The 26869-nt window shown below is 32.8% G+C and overlaps 4 protein-coding genes across 6 annotated transcripts; 1 reads left to right on the top strand and 3 right to left on the bottom strand.

The window, feature by feature from the left end:
* Positions 1-1335: 1335 nt before the first annotated feature.
* On the bottom strand, positions 1336-4318 carry LOC114193445 (elicitor-responsive protein 1). 2 transcript variants are annotated; one of them, XM_028083248.1, is made up of 5 exons: positions 3943-4308; positions 3504-3569; positions 2437-2575; positions 1815-1950; positions 1336-1610 (listed from the first exon to the last, which is right to left on the bottom strand). In XM_028083248.1, the coding sequence occupies exons 1-5, from the start codon at positions 4007-4009 to the stop codon at positions 1551-1553; spliced, it is 468 nt and encodes a 155-aa protein (XP_027939049.1). In that variant the 5' UTR covers positions 4010-4308; the 3' UTR covers positions 1336-1550. The 2 variants fall into 2 exon arrangements, with proteins under 2 accessions (XP_027939049.1, XP_027939051.1); XM_028083250.1 differs by lacking the exon at positions 3504-3569 and having other exon boundaries at positions 3943-4318.
* Positions 4319-6054: 1736 nt separating this feature from the next.
* On the bottom strand, positions 6055-9439 carry LOC114195556 (serine/arginine-rich SC35-like splicing factor SCL30). Of its 2 annotated transcripts, none has more exons than XM_028086063.1 (8): positions 9305-9439; positions 8947-9184; positions 7761-7925; positions 7624-7664; positions 6848-6926; positions 6585-6764; positions 6372-6481; positions 6055-6279 (listed from the first exon to the last, which is right to left on the bottom strand). In XM_028086063.1, exons 2-7 carry the CDS (start codon positions 9174-9176, stop codon positions 6373-6375), a joined length of 804 nt encoding a protein of 267 aa, XP_027941864.1. In that variant the 5' UTR covers positions 9177-9184; positions 9305-9439; the 3' UTR covers positions 6055-6279; position 6372. The 2 variants fall into 2 exon arrangements, with proteins under 2 accessions (XP_027941864.1, XP_027941865.1); XM_028086064.1 differs by having other exon boundaries at positions 8947-9178; positions 9305-9413.
* Positions 9440-15960: 6521 nt separating this feature from the next.
* Positions 15961-17357, top strand: LOC114193345 (pre-mRNA-splicing factor ISY1 homolog). Its single transcript, XM_028083096.1, has one exon. The coding sequence runs from the start codon at positions 16170-16172 to the stop codon at positions 17067-17069; it is 900 nt and encodes a 299-aa protein (XP_027938897.1). The 5' UTR covers positions 15961-16169; the 3' UTR covers positions 17070-17357.
* A 1609-nt stretch (positions 17358-18966) lies between these two features.
* LOC114195468 (DNA repair protein RAD4) lies at positions 18967-26605 on the bottom strand. The gene is made up of 14 exons (XM_028085950.1): positions 26433-26605; positions 25816-25881; positions 25648-25733; positions 25191-25478; positions 25009-25101; positions 24461-24553; positions 24239-24340; positions 23484-23533; positions 22167-22907; positions 21084-21327; positions 20810-21004; positions 20561-20713; positions 19789-19998; positions 18967-19459 (listed from the first exon to the last, which is right to left on the bottom strand). The coding sequence occupies exons 1-14, from the start codon at positions 26479-26481 to the stop codon at positions 19052-19054; spliced, it is 2778 nt and encodes a 925-aa protein (XP_027941751.1). The 5' UTR covers positions 26482-26605; the 3' UTR covers positions 18967-19051.
* Positions 26606-26869: the final 264 nt, after the last annotated feature.

Below are 26869 nucleotides of genomic sequence, written 5' to 3'. Positions count from 1 at the left end.
CTCTCTCTTTAACAAACTAATTTAAGATTATGACAGCTATTTGAGGGTTGAATATATAAATTCTCATATAAACTCTTTTAAGGTTTCTATTATATTATATTATATTGTTGCTATTACTCGTGGCTAGTTGTTATTATAAGAATAATAATACTATGATTTTTTTACAACATTACGTACTGTGGTTTTTAAATTGTATTGGATTCTTGTAATTAAAATACTTGGAAATTGTTTAAGTCTAGTGTGAAATTTTAATATGAAAGTTCTAAAAAAGATTGTGATATATCCTTTTTATATTTGTCTGTTTGATATGTCATTTGAGTTCTTGAAAAAACTTGTTGAAAATGTGTTTTTGTGATGATTGCAATGGTTGTTGGGCTTTTTGTGTTGCCTTAGCTTATATGTGTGTGAAGATTTTTAGGTTTGATTGGTTGGTTTGTGTCTTTAATTCATTACAATACCAACATATATGATAGTTGTGGCCTACATACTTTTGTAAACACATTTTTAGGAATACTAAGATTTTAAAGTTAAATAATTGAATTTTAAATTAAAATATTATATATAAAAAAATATTAGATAAGTATACTAAAGATATATCTAACATGTATTAGATGATCATAACTTAATATCATCTGCTGAATGTCACACACACATATAAGTGTGTGGAAAATAAAAATGAACTAATATTAAACTATTTAAATTTGTTGGAGTTAAATTGAAGTACTGTATCATACTCCTTTTGAACAAAGTTCTTAATTTAGATTTATTTAACTATTTTGAACCTGACTATTCCATAAATTATTCTAAATTTCATTTAATTAAATTAAGCCAAACTACTTTTAAAAAATAATATTATATTACATATAGCCCATAAAATCAGATATTTATAATGTAACACATATTTTATACATTATTAAAAATGTAAGGTTTAAATTTATTATTTATGGCACTTTTAATAGAAAAAGGTCTATCACACATTTATTTTGAAAGAATCCAATAGAAATCAAATTCAAACAACTGCATATGAAGACCATATGTAGTCTAACATATTTTGACATAAATGGCCAAATTGTGTTGGTTGTAATCACAATAAAATTCGAGGTCGTCCTTTAAAAGTTTCATCGTTTATTTGTAGAAAGGAAAAGCAATGAGTGTTGAAGAAGAGAAAAGAAAACACATAAATGTGAGTCTCACTAAACCAGATATGAAACAATGTTATTTTAAGAAATACAAAAATATTCTTCCTTTTCATTAGTATTATAAAACTTCTTAGCATGGCCAATGAATATAGAAAACTCAAAGGAGCATTTCTTGTGGCAAAAAGATATTCCAGAGTTTTAATCAGAGACCAAAGTTCCATGCAGTTCTTATGTACTTCACTCAGTGTATGATAAATACAAATTTTACGGTTAAACTCATTAATAACTATCTTAATGCCAACTGTTTTCGTAACATCTCATACAGACACTAGAAGGGATTTCAAATTCTATGCATATTCCATGTAATCATGTTATGTTACGTTCCAAAATCCAAATCTGAAGCACACTGAATCAAAAGAAACTTTGCTTCCATCCTCCAACATCTTCATCATCATCAGCATATTCTTGTTCCTGTGAATTCAAACAACAACATTAAAGAAACTCCTAAAGTCCTAACATCATATATAATATACTACATGTTGACAAACTTCATTTCAAATTTTTCATTGTGCAGAGCAAATAACTAGCATGTTTTTTTCATATGAACTCAAGCTTAGATTCTTTGCTGTTGTTTGCATAACAAGAAATATGAGCACTCTCAAACTAAAATATTACCTTTAAGGTGAAAGTTATACCAACTTCAATTTCACCACAATAAGATTGGTCAGCACGAACCACACTATACTTGTGAGGACGAAGCACAGCCGATCCCTTCTCTGTTCCTTCTGCCAATAAATCCTTTACATGAACTCTGGATACAGAAAATTGACCCTCTATTATGAACAAGAAATACAAGTAAAATGCTTTATCATCTTTTTCTCATGATCCTGGTTTAAGGGTGTCCTTCTCCTTATTGAATTTTCTGCAACCCTTCTTCGTTGGATATAGAGGAATCAAAAAGCTTATTTGCATCCTTAACAAAAAGTTAACATGAGAATTCAGAAACTAACACAGTAATTCCTTCATATCAAGATGATTGGAACTTTAACTTATTAAAAGAATGCAAATGGAATTTCCTAAATGTCTGTATTTCCAGACGATTAAAGTTATGTATTTCTTGAGAGAATGAATTTGGAGAAATTGTTGACATATTTATTGTCATTATTGATGTGTGAAAAAACTTTAAACTACATGCAATTTTAGAATTTTGAGTCAGAGGTAGAACATTTTCATTTAGTCAAAAAGAGCAACTCATCATGAAAAATTCACTATATTTAAGAAGCTAGTAAAGTCTTACGCAGCCTGGCCAACAAAGTCATCTGCAGAAAATACATCCTTGTCCATGATTACAAGGTTGAGCTTGTATTGGTCACCTGATCCGGGATATTCTACTCTGAATACAAATTTCTCATTCCATACAGGATTTCTGCCTCCCTCTGCATCAATAAAAGAATCATCTAATCAAATGCCTTATTAATGCTAAAAAACTGAAAATTCAACTCAGCTTTTATCAGCATCTATGTTACTTTAAGCCTAGTAAGAAACACTATCAATTTTAGGCAGTTGAAAAAGGGAAGAAAGCACACTTATTTTTCTTTTGCTTACCCATCTACTTCAATAAAGGAAATAGTGAAAGGACAAAAGCTAGATACAGTTTTGTAATTGCTTTTAGTGTTAATCTCCAATTAGAATTAGAGGCTCACACCAGAAATCCACATAATAATCAAGGCTTCGATTACAGATGTGAACATAGATTATTGAAGTGAAACTTCCATTTTAATTGGACAACAACACTAAAAACAGTTGTGGAGCTTCATTTAACTATGGTCATGGTGAAATACACACATAGGGAAGGGAGGGAAGAGAAATGAAGGGATAAAACTCCTTATTTGACAGTTCTTAATTCTTATTCCCTCCAGTGGTGCCCTTTTAGCTTGAGATTCTTGAGCTATACGCATCTAATTACAAGTCCTTCATAAAAGAAGGAAAGGAAGAAACCACATATTGCATCAGAAAAAGCATACCACTATCAGATGAACTATATGTCTGCTAGATTTAGCATTACGAAATTCTTGATTTATATTGTAATCTCAGCAGAAGAATGAAATGATTGAACAATTTCAAAATACATAGTTCAAAGAAACCATATCTATCAATGGAATTTCAAATCTGAAATATCATTCAGTTGTCCTCTCCTCTATATTACAGTTACAGCAGAAGGCAATCATGGTGATTGGTGATAAAAAGTTTTACCTATCCCTCCATGCCAAGCTATAACCACACAAAAATCGTGAAATCCTAAGCATTTCTAGACTTGATAGTTAATGCTATACAAATTTCTAGGAAAAGAAGCATTTAACTAACCATGAATTACACGGCTCTTGCGCTCTTGACCTTTGTATTGTAACAGGACATAAGGATCCATACGAGCTATCAACAAAGAAAACAGATTAACAAAAAGAACACAGCACCTTGTCAGAATCTGATAATAGAAAGGTCTTAAGACTTCGCATGCAATTGAGCATTTCATTTTTACTTCGTTTTTAGGGAAGAACAACTAATGAAGAAGAAAATCATCATGGAAGTGCCTTGAATTCATCTAAATTATACTGGACTCAAGGAATCGAGATGTCAGATACTCAGATTAGAAGCTGAACAAGGAATTGAATATAGATGAATGAATGCTTAGAAAAATCCCAATTTTAGAATAAGAAAAAGTTGAAATCTAATAAAAAGGGCATGATGTATAAATTGAAAAAGAATATGAGAAAAGAAAGGAATCTGAGCTAAAGATTCAATTTACCAAAGACATCAGTATCATGAAGACCCTTTGCTTTCACCAGCTCCACCTCCATGAACCCAAATGCCATCTCTCTCTCTCTCTCTCTCTCTCTCTCTTAGTGGGCAAGGAAATGAAAAATAGAACCTTCCCTGGTTTACAATGAAGCAAAAAGCCTTGAATAGTCAATGAACAGCCACTGATACAAACGACTAAACCTCTGAGTAGATTTAATCTAACCCCCCACGTAAAATATTTATGACGTCTCTTGAAAATTTACTATTACAAAACACACCAACAAAAAAGACAAAATCTTCACATCATCCCTAATTCAGCAAGACGCATTTTCAGAGGACGAATAAAACTCGCAAACTTTCTGTATATTAGTGAATCAAACCATGATCATAACCTGTTTATATATTAACAACACTAATAATTTTCATTTGAAATGTGCTATTAAAGCTTTAAAATTTGTTTACTTATTACTAATTAATTTAAGAAATTGACAGGAAAAGTAAAACCTACCTTCATCAAAGTGAAAACGAGTGAAATTAATTTAACTGAAAAACTGAAAAAAGTCAGCCACGTTGAAAGTACGCAATGTTGTTTCACGTCATTCCACTTTTTCATTGGATGTACGAGATGACTTGTTCCATGATTCACACGGTATGCTGTTACATTACATACATACATACATATGAATTTTTTTTTTATTTGAGTCAACTTTTAAATTATAAGATTAACTCAATTTAACAATATAATAAAGGGAGGGTATTGTAGATACTTATTTGTGAGTAAAATAAATTTTTAACTCAAGATGTAAGATATGAATCGAGTGTGAGATTAAAGATCAATTATGGAATGATTAATTCAAAAAAAAAAATATCGTTAAGATTGTATATCACATAAATAAATTTTAAGAATTTCAATCTCACATAATTAACTTATAAAATGAAATTTATGATCTTTTTATATATGATTTTTTCTCTTCTTTTCCTCGATAGGATATTATTTTACCTTACGATTAGACAACATGGGATTTCAAACAGATAAAAACATTTTTTTTTAACTTATAGGAAGTTAAAAATCAACACAATTTCTGAAAGTTTTGTCCAAAGCACAACTAAGTAACTCCAATGAATTCTTAAAGTGACGAATATTCTTCAGTATTATAAAACAGCAAAGAAAAAACAAACACTGTAAGAAAAGAGGCTAAACACGACAATTAAATTCTTCCATGGGAAGTACTCTTGTAACCTTTGGGTTCACCATGGAACACGATGAAAAATAGTATTGTGAAGAATAATTACTATAAATTAAATAATATCCAGAGCTGCTATTTTTCAACTAAATCAAAATATCTCCAGAGGTTCATATATGACCTTCTGTAGGATTGGAGGGGTAGGATAGTTGTCTCTTGGTCGATTGTCAAATCGCCGTTCTCCCAGTCTTGATAGGAAATGGTTGATTTGGCTGCGCCCGTCTTTACCCATTGATTTATGGCTGGGACGAGGAATGCCTTTCAATCCATATCTCCGAGGTTATTTGTTCCACTTTTGTTTCTCAAAAGTCGGCTTTGACAAGTTACCCACGCAATAAATAACAAGGTTTTGTCCTTATATTTAATATCTTAAAAATTATATGATTCAATTGAACATATTAATTAGAGCAGTAATTTCAGCTCTTATTTATTAAGTCCAAAACATTTAAGTCATACGCAAATTAACCCTTCTTTTGATAATGTATAATTAGTGATAAAATTGTTAATTTTTTAATTAATTTGTTTAAATTAAACTGAACAATATGGATCATTTAATTAGCGATTATTATACTAAATAAAATTGGTCAAATCTAACCTAATTGTCCCATAAAATATTGGTCCAAAAACCATTTATCTTTTAAAAATCATAACTTAGGCTCGTAAACTCCTTTTACTATGATTATTGCTTTTACTTTAGTAGCCAGTAACCATAGTGCATATTTGGATTAGAATTTGCAAACATAAATTTTTAATCAAAAGCATACTACAATCTGATGTTTGGATTCTTTTGTTTAAAAGCAAGATGATAAAACTAATCTTGTTGGACGAGCTCATACGCAATTTTTACTTAATGACAGGCTCAAAAACAGCAGCAGTTGAATTAAGATCATAGGCTCATAAATCAAACTCAATAAATAATTCAAGTCAAGGTTGTAGGCTAAGTTCGAATGGTCTAAAAACAAACCCGCACATAAAGTCAATTGTTATACATTCATCCATCATATTCGTAAACATCAAGCAAATACAGGTTTTTGCAAATGTCTTGATAAATTGCAGGAAATGTACAGAAGCCCAGCAACACATTGTCAGTGACCTGCAACCTGCATGAAGAAAACCATCGAAACGAAACAAAAATCAAACCCAAGGAAAATCCAATCTCCTATAATAACAAAAATCACTCCTGAAATTTTACCTCATCTTCCACGCCTTGGTGACAGGTCAGCAGATCTTGATCTAGAACCAAGGGGTGATCTCGATGACTTCCACTGGCCTCGATCAGCTTCAGACTTGTACATAGATTTCCTTTTTTTTTCATTGAATGGTAATACATAAGTAAACACAAATAAGGGGAAAATACAGACACACGATAAAGTAAAGAATCTAAACAGAAAATGGATGAACTCACTCAGCATATCCATTGCTTTGATTCTGTTCAATACCATTGCCATATGCAGGAGAATAAGATCTACGCTTTAGATCACCATCTCGCTCCCTGGGGGGACCTCTTGGTGATCTAGGATGCTCTGGTTGCCTCCTAGGGGAAACAGAGTAATCACTTTGCCGTCTTGGAGCAGGAGAATAGGACCTGATAAATATAAAATTAAAAACATGGATAACATGCTTCACTGAACTATAAACGAAGGCACTTTGAACTTTGAAGAAACTTGCCTTGAACGATACCGACTTCTAGAACCTCCATGATAAGGTGGTGAGCGTGATCTAGAAACTGAGCGAGATCGAGAACGCCCTGATAAACAAAAAGGCTAGGTCTTGTCAAGAAAACAGAAGAGCAGACTTAAATATTGCTCAATTCTTCAAAAATTTGAAGCATCCGGTGAAACAAAAATAGTTATTAAGTCTGAACTTAACAAGTTAGCTGTTTTCAGTTCCCCATCACAATAATGGTTGATGGAATCCAGCTCCAAAGTAAGGAAATCCTTAAAATGGTTTTCAGTAAGCTAACTAGTATGTTAATTAAATTAGCTTCTAGAGAAACAGCAAGGTTCCATAGAGGTTCAGAAGTCCTCACAAACAATTATAACTGGAGCAACCATTATGATAACACAATTTAAGAGAATAACAAAGTCTTGATACACAACTATAAGAAAGAAAAAATAATACCATTGCTCCTATACATCAGATTAGATTAAAATATGTGTTAAATCCACTAATGCTAAGACTGGAGATTAACTATTGCAACAGTCACAATCATGACAAACAACAATTATTTCTTGATAACCGATAAACAGTAAACAAAGATAATCAAATTATCAATTCAATCAGATATTCATCTAAATTATCATTTCATTCTCATGTTCACCCTACATGGACAAATGTCCTAACGTGGAAGAAGAATAAAAAATGCGCAACAGTTGCAGGTGAAACAGAATTTCATATCTGACAAAGGAAAGCCCAAGTTATATATATTTGACAACTAATATTACCATAATGAGAAGACCTTCGGCCTCCATAGCCTGCTGGTCCTCTGCAAAATACAAAAACCATATAAATATATTTAAAGGAAAATAGTTAAGACAAAATAAAATCCATACAGTGATGAGAAGGTAAAAAACAAAAATACCTGGTCCTGGTCCTGTGTCGCATCTCCTCTGGTCTTTTTCTTGTCTCTTCAGCAACAACCACAGATATTTCCCTTCCAGCAAAAATCTGTCTGTTCATATGGTACTGTGCCTCTGAGGCATCATAAGGATCCACAAACTGCACAAATGCAAAGCCTCGAGGTTCTCTGTATGGGAAAAAAGTGGAGCTTCATTCTAACACTGCTAGAAAAACATTGGCAGACAGATTGTAGAATATGCTGACTAGGCAGAATTTGCATACCCCAGTAAACCACCTCAAATCACATTACTTAGTATAGCTTTCTTTACACACAGCAGCGGATGCTGAATTTACTAAATCTTCTAAAAATCCAAAAGCTTAGTTGTGATCGGGCCTTTCCTTTACTTACACTCAAGTAGTAAACGGGAGAGACTTCAAAAATTCTTCAACACTCTCATTATACTTACAAGAAGCACTTGAACTCAAAGCTCCCACAACAAACTAAAAAAAACTGCACGAAGCCTTCAATTGGGACAAGAACCAACCAACCAATCTTGCATTCATTGAGATGTGTATTTATATAATTTCTCTTGGTATGATGTATGAACACTAACACACTTGAGGACCAATATGTTAAAAGAGTTAGTAGATCTCCTCTTCAAACGTGGGGCTTGTTCTTGTTTTAACTTGAACAATTTCAAACCAACATACCCCCTGACAAACCAGTCCAAGATCAATTCAACAATCCAATAAATAAATAAAAGAATAACATTTACGTCAATTTGGACAAACTTCTCAATAAACACATAAAAGAACAAAAAAAAGGTAAAATGAAATAAGCTTCTTTCACAAATTAAAATTAACATATGCATAAGCTAATTGGTAGAAAAGCTCTCTCATTTAGCTTTTCCACATGTTGTTGACTTCCTCTCATGCATAAGCTAATTTTATTTATGATAAAAAATTATTTCAATTGATCTTCTTATTCCATTCTCCTCTAAGTGCATATCGAGAAATTTATCCAAACTCGACTTAAATCAAAATCGAGGTTAACATCTGCACCCAGCAGCACTTTGACACCCCGAAACAATTACTTACTCAACATACTCCTTCAATTTGAATCAGAAACAAAACCTAGCCCTAAAAAGTTCTTTACTTGAAGTAAACCCTAGCCGTTCTGAAATAATCAATTAATTAAAGTGGCTCACCCAGAGTAATAATCCTTGGGTATGTAAACATCACGAACAGGTCCGAATCGCTCGAAAGGAACACGAAGCTCCTCAGGTCTGCAATCGAGAGGAATGTTCCGAACCAAGAGGCTTCCATTGTTGTTGTCCCTGCGCCTGCCTCCACCGAATCCCCTTCTGTTGGACCCTCCTCCACGGCCACCGTATCCTCGCCGCGGAGGACTGTAGTATGCAGGACTGTTACGCCGCATCGCTAACCCTAACAAACAATGAAAGAATTAAAAAACGTCATAGGCAAATTGAAACGTGTTTAATTCCTTTTTCAACCATGACAGTGAGAAGAAGATGGCGTGAGAAACAAAAATGAGATTGATGATACCTTGAGTGAGGACAGAGGAATCTCGCAGGTGCGTACGAGGAAGATGAAGACTACCACGACTTCGAATCTTTAAACCCTAGCACCAACACACACTTTTAATGTCTTGTTTTTTGTTTAATTTAATCCATTTGGTTTGATCGAGATTTTTAAATTCATCTGATTAATTTAAACTTATGAATATTTTTAAGTATGGCTTAATTATCATTTTGGCCCCTAATTTATTGAGTTGGTTCACTTTGGTCTCCTTATTATTTTTAGGTTCAATTTGGTTCTTTAATTCTTTAAAAGGTTCAATTTGGTCCTTGCCGTTAAGTCAATTTTAACACCGTCTCCGTACATGCCACGTGTCATTTTGTGGAATTTTCAAATTTTTATTTTATCTTTTTTTAAATTTTTTTAATTTTTTTTTTTAAATTTTCTTTAAAAAAAATTAAACTGTCACGTGTCACCTTATGGTTGTGACACGTGTCATCTTATGGTTGTGACACGTGGCAGGTCACGATTGTGCCACATATCAAACTAACATTGTTTTCAATTTAGTCCCTCTTTTTACAATTTTGATTCAATTTAGTCCCTCAATTTTTTAAAATGATTTAATTTTGTCCTCTCCAATTTGAGACCAAATTAATAATTAAGCTTAATTACAATTTATACATTCATGTTTAAATAATTTTTTACCATTTATACATCAAATTACTCCCTAAATACTCATGTTATTTCATTTGTTATATTTTTCACTTGTAATTTTTTACACTTGAAAGTTTTTATACATGTAAAAAAAAATAATAATTTGAATAGTTAGATGGAGTAATTTAATCTATAAATATAATAAAAATTATTTTAATATGTATATATAAGTTGTAATTAAGCTTAATTACTAATTTGGTATCAAATTAGAGAGGACAAAATTGAATCATCTTAAAAAATTGGGGGACTAAATTGAATCAAAATTGTAAATAGAGGGACTAAATTGAAAACAACAAATGTTAGTTTGACACGTGGCACAATCGTGACTTGCCACGTGGCAGTACAGTACATTTTTTAAATAAAAAATCTCAAAGTAACACGTGTCACAACCATAAGATGACACGTGTCACAACCATAAGGTGACACGTGGCAGTTTAATTTAAAAAAAAATTAAAAAATAAAAAAAAAATAAAAAATAAAAATAAAAAAAAATTGAAAATTCCACAAAATGACACGTGGCATGTACGGAGACGGTGTTAAAGTTGACTTAACGGCAGGGACCAAATTGAACTTTTTAAAGAATTAGAGGACCAAATTGAACCTAAAAATAATAAGGGGACCAAAGTGAACCAACCCAATAAATTAGAGGACCAAAATGATAATTAAGCCTTTAAGTATTTGTATGCCTGTTAATCCCAGTTAAAATAATAAGGTTAAGTTAAATCTTGTGAAAAAATATATATTAAAAACTACATAAAAATATATTACTATTACACATAAGAAAAACGTAAGATTCGTAATACAAATTTAAGTCTTTTAATTTTTTTAACCAAAAATTAAAATAACTAAAAAACATTTGTTTTGTGAATTTTTCTATAGTAGATATTAAACTAGTTTTTCTAGTGCTGACATATGGGTATGAAAAATATTTATAAAGAGATACTAACTTATTAAATAGATACTTTTGTTAAAAACAACTGGCTTATATGCAATGTTAAAAAAATTGAGAGATGTAGATTTTTGGTAACTATTTAAACAATAATTTATATAATTTACAAATGTTTTTAAAATTGTTTTTGTAAATAAATATCATCTGTCAAAATTAAAGAAAAAATTTGTGTAGTTCCTTATAAATATTTAATTATTTAAATTCTCGGTATCAAATTGTGATATATGTTATATATTTTATATATTTTGCTAAAAAATAAAATTTCTAAATTGAACTATTTTATGATTGGGTAAATGTTATTTGAATTTTAAAAGTATACAGTATTTTGCATTTTTAATTAAGTGTAACTAGTCTCTTATACGCATTTCTTATATGAGTGTAATTTCACTATGGATACACTTGAAAAGTTTAGTAAATATATTTTTATTTATTGAAGTAATATAAATTGTTTCAAATATTGGTTGTTACACCTCTTATTTCCCGTGTTACAAGTATCATGTAATTAGCCTAAAGTTAAAATATGTTTTAGCCAAAATAATTGATTTATAGACTTTCACACTAATGATAATATGTGCGGTGATAAAAAAAAATTGTTTATATGAGAACGTGAAACGAGTTTAAAAAAAACATTAAAAAGTTTAAAATTATTTTTCTGAAATTATCTCGTTTTAAATGATATTTTGGGCTTTTTATATTAGAAAAAATATAATAATACTTTATTATTAGTCTAATAAGGTTATAAAGTTGTTTTCAGAATCCAGTATAGTTTTTATTAATAAAGAAGTTATTTTGTTGGTAAATAATATACTAGTGATGATTTATTTAAGTTAAATCTTGTATCTTTTTCTATTAATAAAAAGTTGACAATATTTTTTTTTGAACTTATACAAATATTTTTATCAAGAGAATGATGTCTTTGTCCTTTTCTCTACTATTGATTTGAAATAACAGTGCGAAATATGTGTTTAAAGGAAAACCAAAAAGGTCCCTTTATAAATGTATGAAAAAGAAATTAATTTGTTTGAATTTGTTTCTTGCGATATATATATATATATATATATATATATATATATATATATATATATATATATATATATATATATATATAACGCGTTAGTCTAGTTAATTTTAATGCATCAATATTTTACGTTCTTACACTTTTGATTTGTTTCTTGCGAAATATATATATATATATATATATATATATATATATATATATATATATATATATATATATATATAACGCGTTAGTTTAGTTAATTTTAGGTAAATTGATTTTTTAAACTTTTGATTTGTTCTTACACTTGAAAAACAGTTTTTATGAAATCTTTAATCAGTTGACAAAAAGAATTTAAGAATACATATTATTAAACCTTTGTACCTAGCAAAAATTAAAAAAGAATGAAATAGAACACAAGAGACAACAAGATTTATACTTGTTCGATTCCAATGAATCTACATTCAGTCTCTAGTTTTTCTCACTAGAAATTTTACTATATGAACAAGAGAAGGAATACAAGAAACACCTATGCAACTCCTAAACTCTAAAACCACACTTTTTTGGAAACACTTCTTCAATAAATGTGCAAATTGTAATGCTCCAAACAATTACACACAATTACCACAATCATAATGATAACACACATAATTTCATATTCAAGAAACTACAAAAAACTAATACAGAAATAGTGATAGTAATGGAACAATAATACTTGATTTAGTACACAACTTTGGATTAATTTGCTACTTTACTACATTGACAATGCCCAAATCCAAGTTTCAGAACTAACCTAGTTGACTAGATTAGTATCTAATTGATTATCGATTAGTATCTAATTGATTATCGAGACAACAAACCAACATTTTTTTGATTATCACGTACATAAGAAAAAATACTTTGATGATTTCTCTATTTTGATAAAGTGGAGAAAAATACATATTCCTCCAAGTGAAGAGTTTTAAACCTTATTTGACATGATGAATTTTATATTTATAAATTATAGTATGTGAGGTCATGTTTTATATTCACTTATTATGTTTCTTGTATACCTTTAGATTTTGTATTAGAGAATGATCAACTTATACACTCTACAAAGTCAACAACAAAAGAGAGAGTAAGCAATTTTGTTACAAGTATTCATATGCTAATTTTTTTTAGGCTTAATTAGTCCCAAAATTTTAAAATGATATCCAATTTTAAGTTTGTTTCAATTTAGTACTCAAATTTAAAATTTTGCATCAATGTAGTACACCATGTGGCATAGTATAATTGAAACGTGTCACAAATGTTAATTGTACAATGACATTTTTGAAGTAATGTATGCAGTGCTTTGTTTTAAATACATGTGTTCAATTTTTTTTTACCCTAATCTTCCTTTGGCCTGATTCTCGATTTTCCTATTATTCTTCATTGCAGAAGAGAGCAAGGAATTTGTTGAAGATAATGTCTCACACACAAAGTCATCCTTTTTCTTTATTGTTCGTATGGGTCGCAACCATTCCTTGTCAGTATCATATAAACCCCTATCTTGTTCGTATGCACACGTTACACCAAAGATATGTCACTATACAATTAACATTTATGACACATTTCAACTATACTACGCCACATCACCTCACTCTTAAGAGCATAATTAAAAAGAAACTGGATATTGCTTTAAAATTTTGAGATCAAACTTAGTATGTTTACACTAATTAAACATTTTTTTAAGTCTTGTTATTATATGTTAAATTTGTTCTATGCCTTTATATGCTAATTTTGTTACAAGTATTTATACCGTTTACAAAAAGCATCAACTTAATTACATGAAGAATTCGATGAAGTTATTCTTTTATGTCCCTACTTTAACTAAATTGAAAAGTTATTTTATACCTGGATATAGATACAATAAAAAATATTAATATTTGTTGTCTAGTAATTTCAATATAAAGGACATTTGGATTAAAAATATTTTTTAAATATTTATATAATGAATAAAGAGAAGTGAAATGAGATTATTTGGATTAAAATAAAAGATAATGAAAAATAAAAAAAATTGAAAAAAAATAATTTATGAACAATTTGATTGATATAGATGCTAAAGAAACTATTTTAATAGATAAAATTATGAACTATAATTTTACCCTTGTAATTAAAATTAATTAAAATAAAGTTCAATTAGTTTAAAATAAAATAAAAGTTATTATTTAAGTAATGAAATTAATTTTAAACAAAATGTTATTTGTTAAAATTAAAATAAATCATAAGAATAGAGACTGGATTATATTATATCTTCTACAGTTCTATTTTCTAAAGTTCAACTGCTTTCTCTTGTACTGAATGAATCCTTCCATTTGTCTGCTTCTAATCTTCAACATATCCAATGTTATAGCCATCACAACAAGGTTCAGGATCAATCTTCTACTCATCGTCAACATCAAGCTCAAGCTTCTCCAACCTTCTTTTTTTCTTTTGGATTGAATTTTCTAATTTCAATTTCATCTCCATCCTCTTCTAAATTGTTTTCCATCTTCCAACAATCATTCATAAAGTGCAGTAAGTTGGAAGAGAGAATGGCAATGACACTGAAATAAGAAAAATCAATCCTATTGTTTTCCATCTTCCCACAATCATTCATAGAGTGCTGTAAGTTGGAAGACAGAATGGAGATGAAATTGAAAGAAGAAAAAATCAATCCTAAAAGGGAGAGAAGGTTGATTATGCATGAGCCTAATATCATGATGAGGAGACTATTGATCTAGAACCATGTTATAAAAGACCCACCAAATCCAATTTTCCTTTTGGAAGATCCACAAAACTAATCTACAGAATAGTTGCAGAAGTTAACTGCTCTCAGTTGAAAGGCCAATTTTTTCCACATGAGAAAACTTAAGATGGGAAAAGACCCTTCCAATTTAAGCTGAGCCCCCTCAAATGCTTGCGAAAGCCCTCTCCCAATCTCTAAAAGAATAGGTAACTGAATACCTCTTCAATTAGAAGTTGAAGTCATGAGGCTCAAGCAAGAAAAAAAGGATCTCATCAAATCTTAAAGAAAAGGAACCCTAAAAATCCCATCCAGCCTCTCTTCAGTGTGGTTAAAGCAAATCATTCATCATCGAGCAATCGCATACATATACAATGACAGATAAAAAAACATTAATGAATAACAATTCCAAATCAAATCAAACAAAAAATTATAGATACAAATTTGGCCATAAATTCCTTAATTTTAGAGAATAATAATAGAAACACAAAATCCTAACAGACGAAAAATATCATAAAGAAAAAAGCTTGCAGCAGATTTATATCTTTATTTTAACAAAATGAAAAAAGAACCAGAAAGGGGAAAAACACAAACTGCACAAAATATTAGACATTGTGAATCCTGCGAGAAATAGCTAATATCCATTAAAACAGGGACCATGAGAAACCGGTTAATTTAGCATCGTTTCGAATCCTCTATTCCAATGTAAATACAAATAGAAAACCATACAAGATGCAGTTACAATCACAAAAAAAAAAAATGCTTACTCAAGGAAAAGTTGTTGAAGGGATAACTAGGGTTAGCAAAAAAAAATATCAGATCTGAGAAAACAGAGACTGAGTACTGAGGAGAAAAAAGGGGCAGGATCTTTATTTATATATCCAATTGACTAGGGTTCGGGCAAATTACCAATTCGCCACTGTAACGGTATACTCAAAAGCTAAATTTGGAGCTAACAGATTAAATTAAAAGTTAAAATCTCATATTTAAAATATATATTAATCATATAGACCTTACTGTTATATCTGTACTATTAATAGATATTATTCTATATAATCAAAATTTATAATACGAATATTTAAATATGTAAAGTGTATTTAATTAATATATTTATGATAAATATTTTTTGTATTTTATTTTAATTTTGTTTTTTAAATGAAAAATAGTTTTACAACACATTTAACTTTTTTATGCGTGCTTAATGATTTTTTTAAAATAAATTTTAGGGAGAGTATATTGACGTTTAAAATGTGATCCCTTGGATACATCCAAATGGGTGAAATCAATGGTGGAGAGAGGTTTTGTATCTTATTAGAGTAAGATTGTCTACAGCAACATAAAACAGCAGCGACACAGGGTTTTTTGTTAGGGTTACGTTCTCGCAAATCGCAAATCGCAAATCGCAAATCGCAAATCGCAAAGAAGAGAAGGAGCAGTGAAGTTCTGCATTCACATTCAGTTAGGGTTTTTCTTTTCGTTATCGGAAATGGCTCGAAACGAGGAGAAGGCGCAGTCGATGCTGAACCGCTTCATCACGATGAAGGCGGAGGAGAAGAAGAAGCCGAAGGAGCGCCGGCCGTTCCTTGCTTCGGAGTGCCGCGACCTGTCGGAGGCCGACAAGTGGCGCCAGCAGATCATGCGCGAGATCGGGCGGAAGGTGGCGGAGATTCAGAACGAGGGTCTGGGCGAACACCGCCTGCGCGACCTCAACGACGAGATCAACAAGCTCATTCGGGAGAAGTCTCATTGGGAGCGACGAATCGTGGAGCTCGGCGGGCCTAATTACGCTAAACACTCGGCCAAAATGACGGACCTCGACGGCAACATAGTCGACGTCCCCAACCCGGGCGGCCGCGGCCCCGGCTACCGCTACTTCGGCGCGGCGAAGAAGCTTCCCGGTGTCAAGGAGCTCTTCGAGAAGCCCCCGGAGCTCCGCAAGAGGCGCACGCGGTACGACATTTATAAGCGGATTGATGCGAGTTACTACGGTTACCGTGATGACGAGGATGGCGTGCTGGAGCGGCTGGAGGGCCCGGCGGAGGAGGCGATGCGGCGGGAGGCGGCAGAGGAGTGGAGGAGATTGGATGAGGTGAGGAGGGAGGCGAGGAAGGGGGTGAAAAGTGGGGAGGTGGCAGAGGTGTCGGCGGTGGCGAGGGAGATGCTGAGGGAGGAGGAGGAGGAGGTGGTGGAGGAGGAGAGGCAGAGAGAGAAAGAGGAGGAGAGGGAGAAGAGGGAGTTTATTGTGCACGTGCCGCTGCCGGATGAGAAGGAGATCGAGAGGAGGGTGCTGGAGAAGAAGAAGATGGAGCTGTTGAGTAAGTATGTGAGTGAGGGGCTTATGGAGGAGCAGACCGAGGCCAAGGACATGCTCAATATTCAGCGTTAGTGGGGACTGTGCCAAGCTTTTAAAGTGCTGCCAATGGTGGTGATGACTTCAAAAATCTTGCCCAAAATTGTGGTCGTAAACTGCATTTTTGTTAGATCTTTCTTATCTTGAGGCTTGATTTTTGGTATGCAAGTAGGTTGGTTATAACTTAATACATGTTTCGATTGAATTAGTGTAAAACGTAGAGGAATGAACGTGTTGCTCTAATGATGCTCTTTGAGAAATTTTATGAATGGGCAATTCATGATCATGCACTTGAAACTCAAGACATATTCTTCACAGTCTCAATCCACTGCACATTTTCACTATAAATTCACCACTTCCACTTTATTTTTCTCACTCTATTAATTTTCATTTTGTTGTTGTTTAGAATTACCATGATCCTTCATTGTAAGTTTTGCGTAGATATTTTTATTTTTTTAAGTATTACAAAAAGTGAGAGGTTTTGTTTTTACTGCACACTTACAATTTTAGGTGTTTGTGCATACCAAATAAAGTACCTTGTTATAAACTGTTATAAATTGTAGATTTTATACTATGGTTCTAAATTTGAAAAGTACTTTTTTTTGTTTGTGAAATTTAATAGCAATGATTTTTAATACATGTATAAAAAGTTATTATTTAAAAGTGTTCGTTTAAACTCTTTTAGCTTTATCTAAACACACAAATATTTGATATAAAAGAATGAGTTCATGGTAAAAGTAATAGGAAAATAAATGTAGGAAAGAATTGATCACGTCTTAGAATCCTCTCAACATATGATTCTGGTATAGTTTTATTTATCTGATAACTATGATAAGGATTATTCATCGTCTAAACCAAAAACTAACACTATAGATGAACCTAGCATTACCTTCTCAATATAGTTTATTTTATGTTCAAAGTAATAATGATTATGATAATTTGATGAACATATGTGCCCTAGATTTGAAAAAAAAAAAATCAAATTTATGATAGAGAAATTAGGGGTGAGTTGGATCCTTGAAGAGATAGCAATTCCGGAATTTCTTCATGTACATCAATTCCGGAATTTATTTTCTGGAACACAAAAAAACAATTCTGAAAACTTTTTTTCCTGAAAATAAATGTCCTTCCCTTTACAGAAAACACTTTCGAGAAGGTTTTTGATGGGGTGGGAGAAGAAATTGATGAGGTGCAGAAATTAATTGCCCTAAATTATAAGTTGGTGGTCAGATGAAGAAGACCATAACCAAAACTTCTAACAAGATGGAAATTGATACCATAAATAATAAGAAATTCTCAGATTCATCATACAGAGTCAATCGACGTTAAATATATCATAGCCTCCATCCAAGTTTGAATCTTATTGAATCTCATTTGGAGGATACACAACCAGCAACAGGATTTCTTAGTATTAAGGTTCCAAGTTAAGGAGCATGCAATGACTAAGTACGCCACTTGGATTCGACAGATAAATTCAATGTGACTAGTGTCAGTTAAAGGATACTAGATACCTCGTATTTAGGTTTGAGATTGTACAACTCATCTCAGTTTTCATGTTGGCGAAGTGTTTCTCGACATATAAATCATGTAACTTGAAGCAGTAAAATTCTGGTAGAATATATGAAGGTTTGAAGAGCTCAACATGAGCAAAGAAGTATGCTCATAATATTTAGAGGCACTAAGAAACCCATGATATTTAAAGAGACTAAATAAATAAATCTCATGATGAAAAACTAACCAGAGACCATTTGATAAACATGTTTTTAGGATTTTGCTAACGAAAAAAAAAAAGAAAATGGCGCATTTTATACGATAATCAAGATTTTTTTAATAATTTGTGAAGTCTATATCTTACAGCCAAGTTCTTTAATCAGAGCTATTCACTCCCAAGTCACTAATTAAGCAATAACTTGAGCTCCAAAAAATGCAAAACTGAAGGGGAAAAAATGTCTTGCGTTGATTGTAGCACCATGGACAGAGAATTAAGATCTAAGCATGAAGTTATCTTCTAACGAATACTATAATTCTTCAACTTGTACCGAAAATCCACACTGACATCGCTTTGTCAATAGAGAGGTTTCGCTGTCAAAGCTCTCAAACTCTTTCAAAAACACATGCTCGTGATCTTTTACAGGAGTGCTTAATGATGCATCAACAACACTAGTAGTATCACATTGCTCCACCTGTTGTTGGTGTCTTACGTTATGATTCTTGTCATAACTCTCACCAACTATGGTAATTGACTCATTGTTCATACATTGGCCACTAGTTGGCATCTCTGAAGGCAAACTGTTACTAATATAACGATTATTTAACCTTTGACGAGTTACAATAGACGAAAGAAGTTGGTACCACCGACTAAGAGCCTGTGTTTCATCCCTTTTCTTTTCTTCTGCTTGTCGCCTTTCTTCTTCCTCTGCATAAGCCTGGGGAAAGGAGTAAAATAAAATTAATAGCATAAATCATAAACGTTATGAAAAAACTACAAAAACTAAACAAAATTTACATGAGCGAAGAAGAAGCAAATTCATTGTTTCTTAGAAATAAATTTAAAGAAAAAGAGGCTATCCTTAACAATAAACTGCTAGCCACAGCAAACTTACCATACCAAAGCTATCATACATAGCAAAGCAAAGTTTATCAACTTAAATTCAACAGATATATTGAGAGCAATAAAGTAGATGATATACCAGCTTCATAAGTCAAAGTTAAGTTTATTTGCAACAATTATATTTATTCAGCAAGATAAAAATACCTCTAGCAGTACATCCTTGAACTCGGAACACACCACAATACCATCAAAGACAGGATATGAACGACCATTTTTGAATTCAAAACCAACCATAGCAGGCGCATAATCAATTTCGAGTCTCTTGGCAACAGAAAAGGCCTTTGGAAACCTTAAGTGTACAGTCCCTGGTGGAAGACATTTTTCAGACCAAACATCTACTTGACCTCGTTCATTCTGGATGTAAAATAAGAAATATAACTGTCATTAATACGAAAACATCTATAATCTCCACAAAAACAAGCAAAAGTGAACTTGCCCTTTCCAGTTAGTTCATGTGAATGTCTATTAACATGGTGCAGCTACTAACGCAGGCAATTGTATTCAAGCTCCATCAGTTTCATTCTCTTCCATTTAAGTCTAAAACTTCTTTCTCCCAACTGCTTCCATACATTTTAAGTACAAAAAAAATGACTATTTGAAAGGCTCCTCCCGGTCACAGAACATGTGGGGATTTTAATATGATTGAGGTTTTTACAATGTCACCTCATAGTCTAGATAATATTATAACTAAGAACAAAAAGTCTTCGTTAGAATAGCTATACACTAGTTGGGGTGACAAAATCTACTTGACATGATCTTAAAATGTCAAACCAACAACTGTTTTGCAATGATCCAATGCGCAAGTCATGTGGTAAATAGTTGAATACTTTTTGCAAAGAATTTTTCATACATTTTACCATACATATCCATGCTATTTCCAGTATTTAAACAACACCCAGAAAGTAAGGGACATTACCCTGGGAACTATCCCATTCACCGCATGAGGCAAATTTAACGGTTCCAGTTGCCACTTCCCATAAAGTTTGATTTTGTCCATAGAATCACTGCAGCCATAGTCATCCGCTTCAGAATCTTGTACTTTTTGAGGCTTTATGGAACGTTGAAGCTCCTGATGGATTTTTTTGGGTAAATAATAAATTGCATTAATTAAAGTGAAAGAATACAGCACAATCAGGAAAGCAACGCTAACATAGCTAGTTTATACCTTCACAGGATATTCATTTGGTTTAACTTGAAGCCCTTCTCGCAGCCACCTCTCTTTTGTCTTAACTGTTTGCACGCAAGTCCTAGGATAAACTGGGTGACCTGAACAAAATCCCAGTATTGGACCCTTTGGATGAAGTACTTGATACCTTGTAAGCCATTTTTCTATGGCATAAAGTGGGTGACTTTTGTAGGCCTGCAAAGGGATAGATAGTCAAGATATATATCGCCATATAGAGTATTAAGCATCATGTTTCCTATTACTTTTGACCTACCTGCTGATTGGTAGGAAGAGGTTCAGTAAATGCTCTAGTTTCCAACTCAATATCCTCAATAGAGCTCCTAGTAGGGACAAAAGAATCCCTCGTGTCGGATTGCTTAGAAATGATTTGGCTTTTTCTTAAATCATTCACACCTCCAGTTGCTCCCGACTCCAAGTCTCTCAATGGTGCCAACACCGGATCCCACCATGTTGAATTGACTCGATGTGATGCTATCTTGTACCACTTCATACAATACCTGACATGTCAACATGTGGTAGCATTTTCAGGCCACCATGAGATGTAACTTTATGTAGAGGTGTCTCAAGCCTTATGAAAAGCTACTAATAAGTAATCATGAACTTGTTCAAAGAAGAGGGTGGAGGGGAGGGAAAAAATAATGATAACCTTATAATTATAGGAAAAAATACCTGAAGACAATTTAATCAGCATAATTCACAAATTATAAAACACTTTTCTTCCCCAAACTGGTCCTAATATTGGAGAAGGGCGGGAAGGGGGAAGCGTTGGGTTGGGTTGAATTGAAAATGGGAAGGGTGGGATTTTGGCCCCCAGATTTCCCACCTGTTCCCTATAAAACTTTTACTCTAACAAGGTAAAATTATAAAAGGGCATCCACTTTGTCTTCACACCATGTCTTTCCTACTTTAGAAACCCATTCAACAGCTCAAGTTATTAACTTTAAACTAATCCCTCCAACGTTTAAGGGAGTATTTCGGTTTTTCGTATCATTGTGTATCTGACCAAATTAAACATGGATATTTTAGTGAACAGGATTCACCATGTATTCCTCTCACTTGAAGAGAGTTAATGAAAAATTTAGTTATAGTCTCAGTTACTATAACTGATCCTACAGTGCTTATTCACTGCAAAACTTGTCATCTATTGTCCTTCTGTTAGTATCCATGAAAGTATTGAGTCAGAATTACTGTTTGATCTCCAAGAAACACAAATAATTCATTCTTAATTTCTAAGAATATTTGAAATTCCCAAAAACAAATAATAAAGAAGTAATAATATACAAGTTAAAAAAGCTTCACTTTGTCATACTTAACATATATGGAAAAAATATCAAACCTGCGGGTCACATCTTTGGCCCCTTGCCCAGCAAAGGCAACAACATATCTCAAAGATGTTTTGCATGCCGCCACCATGGCTTCAACCTTGTCCTCTCCATCAATAATCAAATTCACAGCATCAACATGCACCCACTTTCCTGTCAAATTTTCTTCACTGCAATATACTTCTGCCCAATACAGAGGGGATCCTACTTTCATTGATCCAATTGCTGTAGAAATTACTTGGGAGGAGGTTGATGATTCTTCAACGGTAACCCTTTTCACTCTTTTGGATGGACAAGAAAAACACGAAGACTCAGGATTTGCAGCTGACTTGTTTTTACTCTCCTCAGATTCAACGGCTGTAGCAGAAAGAGCCATTTCCAACTGCATATCAAATTCAAGATCTCCTTTCCTCTTTGACTTACGAGATTTGTCAGTGAGACACGATTCCAGGTTACTATCTTGCGTCTCAGAAGCTTTCGATTTTGCAGCACTATCATTTCTCACTTCAACAATAGGAGGATCTCTAGACTGATCCATGTGCTTTGTCACACGACATTTCTTACTTTTCTGAGAATGGGCAAGAGAACTTTCACATGCATTCTCTCTCTCACTACAAGATAATGCTTCTTGAGGTGATTTAAAATCCAATTTTCGCTTAGATATCATTGGTGTAGAAGTTTTAAATATCCCACAACTAGATCCGCTTGCAACTTGAAACGGTTTAAGAGGAGAAACATTCAAAACGGACACAAACCTGAAATATGCATTTGATAAGAAATTTAACAGCACATATCCTCAGAAGTCCATGAGTCATAAAAATTTGAATAAATTTTGTTACTGACACTTGTTCATGGCAATAGTATTGATCCACTAACATCTTTTGTTATAACATATTTTATTCTACCAATTATTTAAAGGCAAACTTCTGACTTGCCATGGTATCTGGAGTCAGAAATTCATTCTATACCATGAAGGTAAAAATAGAGTAATTGCTACGTTACGTTATCATTGTTATCATTCCTTTTCTAGATTCATTACATGCACCGTCACTGTTTGTATATTACCATTCCCAGCCCAAATAATAGAATAGAAAGCACGATCCAGCAGGTGGTTAAAGATGTGAAAGCATTTTGGAGTGGATGATTCATAAATTAGGGAATGCTTCAGCAGTTGGAAACCAAGAATATAAATATGTAATATCAGGGTGTTTCTCTATCAAATAGAAAATACTAGCTTAATGTTGCACTTAAAGTATTTAATGTACAATTTTTTTCCAATCAACAATGTAAAAAGTAATTCAGGAAAGATATTCTGTTATGTGCTTTAATACCTGGCTGTAAGATTTAAAGCTCTTAATAGAGCCACTGATAATGCTGCAATCTGCAATTTAAAAAAAAAATCCTTACCCTTGTAAATGTTCTGCAAAGCACTAAGCAGTTATATAAAGTATATAAGATAACAGAACCAATCTAGTCACTCCCATGAAACTTTATTTTACTACTAATTAGGTTAGTGAATAATAAACAGATGAAGACAGTCATTAGAAGACCATCAAATCCTTTCTTTCAAGTAATGAAAGAATTAGTAGTAACATATCTTGCAATTTCAAGTTCCGACCTTAGAACTAGAGCATTTGTTATATGCCTGGTTAATCATATGACAGAGAATGGAAGCTTCATTAAAAGACAAATTCAACATCTAGTGAAGCATATTAACAAAAATGCTACTAAAAATGAACTGGGGAAAACTTGCATCCAAAAGCTAGCTCAAGGAAGAAGCATTATCCAAGCCTTATAAAATGTATTGACCATATTCCTAATCAATATGGGTTATCTTAAGCACACAACCCGTCAAGATTGGACATCTAGAGCCTAAAGTTTGCGGAGCTGAACATCTACAGATGGCCCAACATTGATATCAAAGAGGCTTACATACCCTATTAGAGAACAACACAACTAAGCATAACTCGCTCCCAAAATACTAGATTGGGAGAGCAGGACTACCCAAGTCTTATAAGCAGTATCTAGCCATATTCCTACCCAGTGTGAGACATCTTAAAAAAGACCATAATAAAAATAGATCTACCTCTTCAGGACTGCCCTCGTGTAATTCTAAAGCTGATGCCAAACCAAAGCATGGTGAAGTTTCTCGACTCGTACTGTTTTTAACATGGAAATTGTTGTGGAACTGCATGTGTTTCACACAAGGAATCAAACAAGATATAACAAGCGATATAGCATGAATTTATATACAACAGCACATCAAATGTAACCAAATAGTATGTATCCTAATTAAATGAAACCATACCCATGATATTAAAGGATATAGATCTTTTGAAGTGAGTTTTTCAACATTTGATAGCTGGAGCAAGTGTGCTGGAAGTAGAGAAAGCAGCGAAGCCTGCCATTATCAAGAAATGCACAACTTGACAAGCAATTTTGGAGAGAAAACAAGTTTTAAATTGTTTCACTTTTAGATTAGCTTTTATTGTGGCCAGCCAGGCTTCATATTTCGTTTGCAGCTTCAGATGACAGCTTAAAAAAAATGTTCTCCAAACTAAATTTCCATCAAACATTTTAAAATATAATTAGGAACAAGTAAACTCAATCAAAATTGACGGAGTGGCTTAAAGTATACATATAAATGAACACGTTGTAATGAAATCCCTATAGTAACAACTGTTTTAAAAAATATAACAAAGAGAGTAATATCTGATACAGTAGTTGAGTTACGGATGACCACAAACAATTGGTGCTAAGGAGGCAAAAGCTTGATAACAAAGATGTAGCATATAAAAGAAATGCTAATATAAAGTTTTTATCTATTCAAAATACTAAAAATTAACAAGAGTCAACCTGAATAAGAGGATCATCACAAGCATTGTCAATTAATCTTCCTCGTGCGAGTAAACAGAGTAAATGGACCTTGTGTACAAGTTCAGCCAACTCCTGAAGAATTTTACAAATTACTTTTACCAAGTAGCTAAATGTTATTTTCATATTAAAGCCGAGTCAAGTTTAGTGTTATAGCAATTGACCTTATCCTCGGCAGAAGCTCGTCGGACTTGTTTCTTAACAGTTGAATTAGGGGTCATATTCAATTCAATGGTTACAGGATGATCATCCCTGGCAACTACACCATCTTCCCAATCGGAGTCATCCAGCTCTTCCTTGTTATCCAAGTGGTCCTCACCCGAACTACTACATTTCTCCCCAGCAGAAGCATTTCCCGAGGGATTTCTACTACAATGTCCAACCTCTGAAGTTTTTGGTTGAAGCATTGGATCCAAGACTTGGGTTCCATTTTGTTCAGGCTCAAACTCAGCCTATAAGAATATCAGAAGAATAACATGCTGCTTTAAGAGTTTAGACACTCATAATATGATTTAAACATAAAAACGCCTAAGAATAAAGTAAAATCACATAATTAAGTCACCAGAAGAATTGCACAGCACAAACTACGATAAGTAAAAATAACAAATTAGAGGGACCAACAGTCTTTTTTCTCCGGGAAGTGCCAACTTTATTAGCACGGCGTAGAAGCTTTCCAACAGCCTCTCGAGATATTTCGGTCAGTGCTCCTGAAATTCAGTATAAACGTTGATCACTCGTGGGTAAAATAATTTTGCTCAGTAATAGCTGTTGGACATCATTTTATCAAACCATTATCACTAGGTGATTGAAATTTGTTTCCATCTTCTGAGTTTTGTTGGGCTCCAGTTTGATCTTCTGCAAAATTGACGGGAAATACTCAAAACAATATTCATGTTACCAGTAATTGGTGTAAAACTAAAATTAGAGCTCATTAAGAGTAGAGCATTGATTTTCATGATTAGGAAAAAGATAAGAAAATTATTCCCCTAAGAAAATGAGTCTAGAGCTCGACTCAAGCATATGAAAGTGTGACACTATCACATCAGTCCCGAAAAGTGTAATGTGTTGTTACATTAGTCCCTGAAACTATGGAAAATCCAAACAAGTTCCTTAAATTTCTAGTTGTTTCATCTAAACTTTTAAACACTTAGTATCATTTTGATCCTTAAACATGTATTAGCATTTCACCAAGTCACACATTTTTCTTTTTAAAATTTGAGAAACAAAGTAACTCTAAACTTGAGAAAAATTAGGGGAAACCGAGAATAGTTACACAAAAAAAAAAAGTGAAAAAAAAAAAACGAAACAAAGCAAACAAACCTTTGAATTGGTACGTCGATTACAAGTTGAAATGGAGAAAGTAGAAGAATTTGTTATAGGGAAGAAAAAAGAAGGTTGTTGATTACCTGAAGTTGAGGGTTGTCTCTTCCGCTGGGAAGCGCTTCTGCGTCGCATTCTTCTTCGGAGATGAGAGGGAGAGAAAGCAAGTGAACCACGTCGCGCCCAAAACTGTTGGGTCTTGTTTGTTTTGGAAACTGCGACCGTGTCACGCTACCTGCGTCTCCACCCTTACTACGCAATGCACGCGACCGACCTCAAATAAAAAGACAAAAAGACCCCTGCAAAACAAAAACATAAGAAACTGTAAGCGTTTCACCTGGATGTGTATTTTAGGTAATTAGATTTTATGATAAGTATATTTTAATATATATTAATTGCATTTTAAATTTATAATTCATCATCTGGACTAAAAATTAACATAATATGCTAGAAATAAATAATAATAATAATAATAATAATATAATAGTGAGATAAATATATACTTAGGAATATCAGTACAAAA

Source organism: Vigna unguiculata, chromosome 8 (assembly GCF_004118075.2).
Source record: "Vigna unguiculata cultivar IT97K-499-35 chromosome 8, ASM411807v1, whole genome shotgun sequence".
Taxonomy (NCBI): Eukaryota; Viridiplantae; Streptophyta; class Magnoliopsida; order Fabales; family Fabaceae; genus Vigna; species Vigna unguiculata.
The sequence above is the reverse complement of the archived record's forward strand: the minus strand, read 5'-3'. Positions and strand labels throughout refer to the sequence as shown.

Bases quoted from the DNA above. Each gene is read 5' to 3' on its own strand.
- LOC114193445 (XM_028083248.1), bottom strand. From the start codon at position 4,009: ATGGCATTTGGGTTCATGGAGGTGGAGCTGGTGAAAGCAAAGGGTCTT. The intron at 2,576-3,503 runs GTTAGTTAAATG...TTATTGATGCAG, and splicing joins CAAGAGCCGTGTAATTCATG to AGGGAGGCAGAAATCCTGTA. The intron at 1,951-2,436 runs GTAAGACTTTAC...TTCTGTATCCAG, and splicing joins GACTTTGTTGGCCAGGCTGC to AGTTCATGTAAAGGATTTAT.
- LOC114195556 (XM_028086063.1), bottom strand. From the start codon at position 9,176: ATGCGGCGTAACAGTCCTGCATACTACAGTCCTCCGCGGCGAGGATAC. The intron at 6,765-6,847 runs GCAAGTTTCTTC...TATATTTATCAG, and splicing joins AGAAGTCGGTATCGTTCAAG to GTCCTATTCTCCTGCTCCAA. The intron at 6,482-6,584 runs GTGAGTTCATCC...TGAAAAAAAAAG, and splicing joins CAAAGCAATGGATATGCTGA to GAAATCTATGTACAAGTCTG.
- LOC114193345 (XM_028083096.1), top strand. From the start codon at position 16,170: ATGGCTCGAAACGAGGAGAAGGCGCAGTCGATGCTGAACCGCTTCATC.
- LOC114195468 (XM_028085950.1), bottom strand. From the start codon at position 26,481: ATGCGACGCAGAAGCGCTTCCCAGCGGAAGAGACAACCCTCAACTTCA. The intron at 24,341-24,460 runs GTATGGTTTCAT...AAACACATGCAG, and splicing joins TATATCCTTTAATATCATGG to TTCCACAACAATTTCCATGT. The intron at 20,714-20,809 runs GTATAAACTAGC...AAAATCCATCAG, and splicing joins CAAATGAATATCCTGTGAAG to GAGCTTCAACGTTCCATAAA.